This window comes from Sus scrofa, chromosome 13, assembly GCF_054392235.1.
Source record: "Sus scrofa isolate SSC_HxYL_T2T_F1_AM1 chromosome 13, Sscrofa_HxYL_maternal_Yorkshire_Landrace_v2.0, whole genome shotgun sequence".
Lineage (NCBI taxonomy): Eukaryota > Metazoa > Chordata > Mammalia > Artiodactyla > Suidae > Sus > Sus scrofa.
Genome location: NC_139395.1, coordinates 21,650,208 through 21,658,501, shown reverse-complemented (window position 1 = coordinate 21,658,501; position 8,294 = coordinate 21,650,208). Strand labels below are relative to the sequence as shown.

The 8,294-nt window shown below is 41.5% G+C and overlaps 1 protein-coding gene across 1 annotated transcript in view; it reads left to right on the top strand.

Moving 5' to 3' along the window:
• Positions 1 to 1,486: 1,486 nt before the first annotated feature.
• Positions 1,487 to 8,294, top strand: part of EFHB (EF-hand domain family member B) — a 64,451-nt gene continuing 57,643 nt past the window's right edge. The window contains exon 1 of the mRNA XM_003132069.5: positions 1,487 to 2,493. Coding sequence (XP_003132117.3) covers positions 1,567 to 2,493 — 927 coding nt within the window. The 5' untranslated portion in view covers positions 1,487 to 1,566. The remainder of the gene's footprint in view (positions 2,494 to 8,294) is intronic.

Genomic DNA, 8,294 nt, shown 5'->3' with positions numbered 1-8,294 from the left:
TCCCATCATGGCACAGCAGAAACGAATCTGACTAGGAACCATGAGATTGAGGGTTCCATCCCTGGCCTTGATCAGTAGGTTAAGTATCCAGCATGTTGCTGTGAGCTGTGGTGTAGATCATAGACACGGCTCAGAGTTGCATTGCTGTGGCTGTGGTGTAGGCTGGCAGCTACAGCTCTGATTCGACTCCTAGCCTGGGAAGCCACATGTGCCATGGGTGTGGCCCTAAAAAGCAAATAAGTGTAATAATAATGAAGTGCTTGGAGGAATTATCTTGTGACTCATTGGGTTAATGATCTGGCCTTGTCAGTGTCACTGCTGTGGTTTGGGACACTGGCCTGGGAACTTTTACATGTTGCAGGTGTGGCCAAAAAAAGAAAAAAAAGTGTTTAGGGGAAGAAGAATATACTATCTAGAAAATTACAATATAGTTTTTACAAATGTGAAGTAGTACCCCCAATCACTTAAAATTTTTTTGGATTTACAAGTTTTTCATAAGCTCTTTAAAAAGGGGAATCATAAATTCCATTAAAATTCCAAGAGAGGTGTTCTGCATACCCTATATGTGTAGAACATGACAAGTATTCACCAAGTTCACATTCATTAAAATTTCAAAGACTTTTTTTTTCATGGCCACACATGCGGCATATGGAAATTCCCAGGCTTGGGGTAGAAGCTGTTGGCCTATGCCACAACCATGGCAACACCGGATCTGAGCCACATCTGTGAACTATGTGGCAGCTTGTGGCAACACCAGATCCTTAACCCATTGAGCAAGGCCAGGGGTGGAATCCAAATCCTCATGGACACTACTTTGGGTTTTTAACCAAGTAAGCCACAGTGGAAACACCCAAGACTTGAAAGAATTTAAGGAGAATTTAAAGGAAATTCCATACTTAAAAACAAAATTTGCCATATTATTTAAAAAATTCAATATGCATTATTGCATAATGCATTTCAGATTTTAATATAGTTAGTTGAAATGTTTTTTAAAGCCTATTTGAAGTGTAAGTATTCTGAAAGACTTTAAGGTGTTTCTTACCACAGCTGCCAAATAATAACTTCGCAGAATTTTTAAAGTTCTTAAGCGCTGAAAGAACTACACACAATGTGCATGTTCTTTCATAAGGAAGTACCTAAAATGGGTGGTCACGACAGAAATAGGGTTATTTAATCCCTGGTCACAAGTAAAATTCATAGGCCCTTGGCCAGGAGGAGGCACCTGGCTGAACTCATCCCAAGGAAAATGCATTGCTTAGGAAACCAAAGAGAAGTTGGTGATTATTTGCTCTAGTGCTCAAGACCAAATTCTTCGAGTTTTCTTGCCCTCCAAATCTAGTAAAGAAGGGGGAAATAAGAGAGGAGAAGGAGGGAATGAGGGAGAAAGAAAGAGGAGAGAGAGGGAGAGAAAAATGGAGAGAGGAGTAAGAGGGAGAAAGAATTGCGCTCCAAGCCCCGCCCCTGTTTCCTAGGTAACCGGGTAAACAGACCTCCTTTCTCCATTTTCCCCAGTGAACTCCGTTAAGTGTTAAGCAGCAGGCAGGAAGCAGTGGGCAGGGAGTCCAAATGGAGATGTGCTCTTTCGTGAGCGTGCCATCTCCCAAAGTGTTGGGGTCCTCCAAAGCATTAGGATCTTCCCTCCAGCCGGGTACAGCTTACCCCTTAGAGATGAGTGCCCTTGGGAAAGTGAGGGTGTCTGAGAGGAAATCTCCCCTGGGCATGGCGGTGGGATTCGTCCAGGAAGGAAAGGGTGGCTTAGGAGAGAGAAGAGTCTTCATGGGAACAACATCTCCTACGGAGTTAGGGCTCAGAGTGAGATTAGGAAAAGAAGATTCCTCATGCACTAATAAATATGAGGAGAGGATAGCATCATCAGAAACAAAATCTCCATCAAGCAAAGGGCTTGAAATGAGGTTAAAAAGACTAGATATTTCTAGGACCTTCATGGATGGGAGTAATTTAGGAGTCAACAGGGTCTCAGCCCTACAGGAGACAAAACCTTCTCTGAGTATGTTGCCAGGAAGGGTGGATTTAGAAAATGAGCGTTTTTTGGCAGGGTGTTGTCCTGGGAGGGTAAAACGGCCTCCACTGGGCATGGTGTGTAAAAGTCCACAGGCTGTAGGGAGCAGGAGATGTCCTGTGGCTGGTGACCTTGAAGGATTAGGGGCTTCAATGGGGAAGCAACTTGTTTTGGATATGGAACCTAGACAGGAACTGGAAAAAGAGTCCACCTGTGTGGTGATGAAGCCCAAAGCAGAGATGGAGCCTCCTGTGGAGGTGGACATGGGGCTACCCCAACCAGAGGATCCAGATGAAACTAATCCTACAGATCTTCATATGGGCTTGGTGATAGAACCATCTGAGTGCCAGCTGGCTCAACTACATGAAGAGCAGAAGGTGGCTGAGAACACTGAACTGGGAGTAGAACCTCCAGATCACATCAGACCCATATACTCCGGGAAGTTTTTTGATCGGACGCCTTGCTGGCCAAGTGTAAGTTGTTTTCTGGTACTTTCCCTAGGACCTATGTATAGCCATGACTTTATCCAGATGACAAACTGATGAGAGTTGTTTGGATTTGTGAAGTCAAATTGCAAAGGTTTTGTTGAGATTCTGGTATTCTTTGTCCCTTTGGACGGTTCTTCAGTTGTTACTTTATGTGATTGCCTCTGACTCTTTGCCTCCTTTTCTAGATGTCAGCTTTGTTTTCTATGCACAGGAGTGGTTCTTCTTGATTTCTCCCTTCATCCTTTGACCCACATTTCATTCTTCAATCTGCATTTTCTCAACCCTCTTACTGCAATACATATTTTATCCTAATATTCATGTACATTTTTCAAAAACATTTTTCTTTTTCCATTCATTATTCTGAGTTATTTATTCTCTCAGCAAAGATGTGTGATGGCCATTATGCTGGGTACAGTGCACTATAAAATATAAAGCATTATAATCCCTATCCTATGGGTTTAGGCTTTCCAATTTTGGAGACAATAACCAAACAGATATTGTATAGACATCTAAATGATAGAAAATAAATGTGATCCTTAATAGAAATACACTTTTAACATAGAGCTCAATGGAAAGTTTGGACAGGTCTGTTTGGAGGAGATGGGAAAGGCTTTACAGAGCGAATAGTATTTGAGCTAATTTAGAAAGGTGTCAGTATTTGTCAGATGGGAAAAAGGGTTGGAGCATCTTGGGAAAGAAGAATGGCATAGAGTATGATCAAAGCTTCTAGTGTTGGGGAGGTGTAAGCAATTCTTTGTAGCCAGCATGGTTGTAAGATGAAGATGAAGAAGAAATCTGAAGGTCGAGAATGTAGGGGTAAAACATATGGATACAGAAGCAATGATGGTTCTTTATGAAGAAATAAATAAATAAAATTTGCCTTTTGGAAAGATAATTCTGATATCAATAATAATGGTGGACTGGAAGGGGGACTATTGAATGACAGGAAAAAGTGAGAAGGTTATTCCAAAGCATTGATGGCCTGAGGTTAATGTAGACTTGGAATAGAGAGGAGAGAGCAATTCTGGAGGCTTTTAGGAGACAGTATTGTTAACAGCGTCCGTCCAGTTGTGGATCTATGTGGCGAAAGAGACGGAAGTTGGTGGATGACTTAGGAGTTTCTAGGTTGATGCGATCTCTTTCTGTTTGGTGGCAAATGAACATCTGGTGTTGGCCATCCTGCATTTGAAATATCTGCAGGATGTCAGATGAAAAGCCAGGGAGACAGTTGTTAATGTGAGACTGTTGGAGTCATGGGTGGAGATGGGAGAAGAAGGTCTAGGCAAGAACCTTAGAAATATATAAGACAGAGAAAGAAATGTCAATTAGGTGAATTCTTGAGGACGAGGATTTTCTTTTATTTATTATGTATTTTCATGGCATATCACAATGCTTGGTGTACAGTGGTCATTTAGTAAATATATGTTTGATAAATGGTAAGAAGGCTGGATGATTAAATGGGAGAAAGAACAGTCAGAAAAGAAGGAGGTGAGTTTAAGAGGGTGGTACCGAGCAACATAAAGGGAACGGAAGTTCCCATTGTGGTTCAGCAGGTTTAATCCCTGGCCTCGCTTAGTGGGTCAGTGATCTGGCGTTGACGTGAGCTGTGGTTGCACACGTGGCTTGGATCCCAAGTTGCTGTGGCTGTGGTGCAGGGCAGTAGCTTGCAGCTTGGATTAGACCCCTAGTCTGGGAGCCTAAATATGTCTCAGGCGCAGCCATAAAAAGCAAGCAAACAAACAAACAAATAAATAAATTCAGTGTCCTTAAGTTATTCTGGGAATAAAGGATACCATGCAATGAGATTTGAGATCACAATTCTGCTGAAGTGGTCACAAGGATTCTGCAGAATTTTTTCTGCATCTGCAAAACTTTTGTTCCCCTTGGGACTTCAGGGTGTTCTTTTGTCTTTGACCCACTTTGCTTTCTGGTTTCCTTATTGGATTTCCCCAGCTGCTCTTTTCTCACTTGACCATGCCTGCTTCTCCTTTCTGGATTGGATCTGCAGTCTATGTCTTCAGACCTGATCTCACACACTAGCAGTTACCAGCTTCCGGTTTCCAATACAGGCAATTCTAAAACCTCTGCTTCCTCCTACCTCTCACATCCTCCTTTCTAAATGTGAGAGGACAGAAAAGGGAGTTTCAAAGAGAAAGTGACTTGCAGTATGAAAACGTCTCTGATAGGGTAAATAGAATAAAGATGATTTAGCTTTGGACATTAAAAGAATTAGCACCATTGTTAGAAGAGCATGATGGAGAATTCAGATTCCAGTATACTGAAGAGCAAAATTAGAATTGCAGAAAACCCTTGTGAATTTTTTCTCCCCTTAAGAAAGTGGTGGGAGTTCCTGTTGTGGCGCAGTGGTTCACGAATCTGACTAGGAACCATGAGGTTGTGGGTTCGATCCCTGGCCTTGCTCAGTGGGTTGAGGACCCGGCGTTGCCATGAGCTGTGGTGTACATTGCAGACAAGGCTCGGATCCTGCATTGCTCTGGCTCTGGCGTAGGCCGGTGGCTACAGCTCCAATTAGACCCCTAGCCTAGGAACCTCCACGGGAGCAACCCTAGAAAAGGTAGAAAGACCAAAAAAAAAAAAAAAAAAAAAAAGTGGTGAAGAGAATGGAGTAAAGATTCCATTTAGCAATATTTTTACTTATTTAGTGAATCAGTAGGAGTTTCCAGAGATAACACAAAGGAGAGAATGGCTGGAACCAGACCCCAGATAAGAAAGAGGGAATGGAAATAGGATCATTGGCAAGAGAAGAGATTAGCCTAGACTAGAAATGAGCCTCCCTTTTGTTTTTTAATTGACTTTCTTTTTTCCATTTTTTAAAGTTTTATTGAAGTATAGTTGATTTACAATGTTGTGATAATTTCTTCTGTACAACAAAGTGATTCAGTTATACATGTACATACATCCATTCTTTTTCAGATTCTTTCCCCATATAGATTATCACAGTTTATTGGGTAGAGTTCCCTGTGCTATACAGAGGCTCCTTTTAAAATAATTTTTAAAATATTACAATATCTACTTTCACTATAAAACAAAGATACTAATGTTGTAGAAAGTTTAGAAAACACTCATAATTTTCATCCCCCTGACACTATGCCTACTAGCGATTTGTTGCTTTTTTTTTTTTTTTTGTCTTTTTGCTATTTCTTGGGCCGCTCCCACGGCATATGGAGGTTCCCAGGCTAGGGGTTGAATCGGAGCTGTAGCCACCGCCCTACGCCAGGGCCACAGCAACGCGGGATCCGAGCCGCGTCTGCAACCTACACCACAGCTCACGGGATCGTTAACCCACTGAGCAAGGGCAGGGACCGAACCCGCAACCTCATGGTTCCTAGTCGGATTCGTTAACCACTGCGCCACGACGGGAACTCCGATTTGTTGCATTCACATTCATTAACAATCATTGGTGGCTTTACTTAATCATCGTCACCATCCATGGAGCTTTGCAGATATTAACTCTTTATAGGTGAAGAAATTGAGGCAAATTAGGTAAGTTGGCCAAAGTCTTACAGCTAAGAAGTGATAGCCCCAGGATTTGAATTCATAACTTCCCTTTTTTTTTAAAAATTTTTTAGGGCCTCTCCCACAGCATATGGAGGTTTCCAGGCTAGGGGTCTGAATTGGAGCTGTAGCTGCTGGCCACAGCCACAGTTACAGCAATGTGAGATCCTCCCTGAGTCTGGAACCTACACCACAGCACCTGGCAACGCTGGATCCTTAACCCACTGAGCAAGGCCAGGGATCGAACTCAAGTCCTCATGGATACTAGTCAGATTTGTTTCTTTTTTTGTTGTTGTTGTTGTTGTTGTTGTTGTTGTTGTTATTGTTGCTATTTCTTGGGCCGCTCCCACGGCATATGGAGGTTCCCAGGCTAGGGGTCGAATCGGAGCTGTAGCCACCGGCCTACGCCAGAGTCACAGCAACGCGGGATCCGAGCCGTGTCTGCAACCTACACCACAGCTCACGGCAACGCCGGATCGTTAACCCACTGAGCAAGGGCAGGGACCGAACCCGCAACCTCATGGTTCCTAGTCGGATTCGTTAACCACTGCGCCACGACGGGAACTCCAAGATTTGTTTCTGCTGAACCATGACAGGAACTCCCTGAAGTCATAACTTCCAATTCAGAGTCTGAGTTCTTGACCATGCTACACTTCCTGTGACACTTTTCTGCAAATTCATTTTTATGTAGTTATCACAGCAAGCATAAACATTGTCTTAATTTTTCACTTATTTAATGTTTTCCAGTGTTGATACAGAGAACTTTAAATATCTTCTAGTGATAAAGAACAATATTTTTAAAGTCAATATATGAGCCTTTTTTTTCCCCCTGCTTTTTAGGACCACACCCATGCCATATGGAAGTTCCCAGGCTAGGGGTTGAATTGGAGCTGTAGCTACTGGCCTAGCCAGAGCCACAGCAACAAGGGATCCTAGCCGTGTCTGGAACACCACAGCTCACAGCAATGCTGGATCCTTAACCCACCGAGTAACGCCAGGAATCAAACCAGCATCCTCATGGATCCTAGTCGGATTCACTAACCGCTGGGCCACGAAGGGAACTCCCCAATATATGATTCTTTTGTTGGACATTAAATTTTTTTTCCCCAGATTTTTCTGTAAAAGTAGTCTATGAACATTTTTATGCATATGTCTTAGAATATTTCCTTAGGATCGAGCTTTGGCAGAAGCCAAAGGAGGGATCTTTTTCTAGTTCTTATTGCCAAATCTTTTCCTAAAAAATTAAACCTCTAAATTTAAAAAATTAATAATAATAATTTGCAAGGCATTGTTTTAATTCAGTTATTTGATTTATAGTGAGAATGAAAATTGTTTCATATGTTTGTTTTTCATTTTTTAAATTCTATTTTTCTTAAAATTTTTTCTCTTTTTTGTTTCAGTTTTTGTTTTTTGCTGAACTCTGATTAGTCTTAATGGCTTATCATTATTATTATTATTATTATTATTTTTGGATTTTCTAGTAGACAATCATATTGACACTTTTGTTTTCCCTGTTCTGCATGTATAACTCTCATTTCAATTCCTATCTCATTGTGTTGCCTATGATCAATAACACAATATTGAAAGGTCTCTTTCCAGGTTTTTTATTCTTTTTGGGGGGCCACACCTGGGACACACAGAAGTTCCTGGGCCAGGAATTGAACCCAAACCATATCATCTTTTCAGGTTTAATGGGAATGATTCTAATTGTTCACCATTAAGTATTATTTCTGTTGGAATTTCTTTGGTGTATCAAATTAAGAACACCTATATCCAGTCCCAGTTTACTAAGAATGTTTAAACATCAGGAATAGAGCTTAAGTCATGAAGAACTTTCTTAACATATGTTGAAATATTTCTTTTTTTCTTTTTCTTTTTTTTTTTTTTTAGGACCACACCCCTGGCATGGGGGTTCCCAGGCTAGGGGTCAAATCAAAGCTATGGTTGCCAGCCAACACAACAGCAACAGAAATGCCAGATCCGAGTCACATGTGTAACCTACACCACAGCTCACTGCAACACCAGATACTTAACCCAATGAATGGGGCCAGGGATAGAGCCTGCATCCTCATGGATACTAGTTGTGGTTTGCTGAGCCACAACAGGAACTCTGAAATACTGCTTTTCTGAATTAACATGGTTAATTTTCTAATGGTGAACCATCTTCATATTTTGGGGCTATGCCTCACTTGGTTTTGATATATTATTATTATAATACTTGGATTTTATGTGCCAGTTTTTTACTAGGATTTTTGCATCTATGATCCCAT